This window comes from Telmatherina bonti (assembly GCF_933228915.1).
Source record: "Telmatherina bonti genome assembly, chromosome: 8".
Lineage (NCBI taxonomy): Eukaryota > Metazoa > Chordata > Actinopteri > Atheriniformes > Telmatherinidae > Telmatherina > Telmatherina bonti.
This window is the reverse complement of record NC_136626.1, coordinates 26691892-26692954: the sequence shown is the minus strand read 5'-3', so window position 1 is coordinate 26692954 and position 1063 is coordinate 26691892. Positions and strand designations below refer to the sequence as shown.

The 1063-nt window shown below is 57.5% G+C and overlaps 1 protein-coding gene across 1 annotated transcript in view; it reads left to right on the top strand.

The window, feature by feature from the left end:
* Positions 1–327: 327 nt before the first annotated feature.
* The window catches only part of onecut3a (one cut homeobox 3a), a gene marked incomplete at both ends in the record, with an annotated part of 16043 nt that continues 15307 nt past the window's right edge, over positions 328–1063 (top strand). Inside the window, one exon of the mRNA XM_079245766.1 lies at positions 328–1063. This exon is cut by the window's right edge and continues 303 nt beyond it. Coding sequence (XP_079101892.1) covers positions 328–1063 — 736 coding nt within the window.

Sequence of the window (1063 nt, the reverse complement as noted above, 5' to 3'; positions counted from 1 at the left end):
CGCGGGCGCGTCAATATACACAGTGCGAGGCGAGCGGCGCTTTGGGTATAGTAGAAGGTGCAGAAGAGCGAGAGAAATCCAGGCAGACGCAGACACCTTCGCGCACTGAGCAAGAGGTTTGCGGCGCACTTTTGTGTGGCGGCCCCGGATGCGATCTTTTAAAAACCATGCTGGATTGACTGCAGAGAGGCAACTACAATCAATGGCTTGGCTTTGAAATCGTTGAAAATTTATTGGAAAGGAGTGCGAGACAGAGCGACAGTGGGAGAGGGGAGAGAAGCGAGAGAGAGAGAGTGAGAGGGGTGGAAATAAAGATTCCTTTCAACGATGGAGCTTACAATGGAGAACATCGGAAATCTGCACGGCGTATCTCACTCCCATCAAACGAGCGACTTAATGAACTCCCCGCACGCGCGCCAGTCGTCGGCGTCGCATCGGAACTTGGTGTCGCACGGGCGGTCAGCCATGGTGTCCAGCATGGCCTCGATACTGGAGGGAGCGGGGGACTACCGCACAGACCATGCTTTGTCTGGCCCTCTGCATCCCGCGATGACCATGTCATGCGACTCCGGGATGAGCCTTAGCAGCACCTACACCACGCTGACGCCGCTGCAGCACTTGCCTCCCATATCCACTGTCTCGGAGAAATTTCACCATCCACACCCACATGCTCACCATCATCCGGCGCACCAGAGACTCGCAGCTGGGAACGTCAGTGGCAGCTTCACCCTGATGAGGGACGACAGAAGCCTCGCCTCTATGAGTAACCTGTATGGCCACTACCCCAAAGACATGTCCGGCATGGGGCAACCTCTGTCCCCGCTGTCCAACGGTCTTGGGTCTTTGCACAGCTCCCAGCAGACTCTCAGCGCCTACGGTCCTGGAGCTCACCTCTCTAACGACAAGATGCTTTCATCAGGAGGCTTCGACTCCCACGCGGCCATGCTGTCCCGAGGCGAGGAACACCTGGCTCGGGGTCTCGGGGGCCACGGGGCCGGGCTCATGACATCTTTGAACGGTATACACCACCACAGCCATCCGCACTCTCAGGCAAACGGATCCA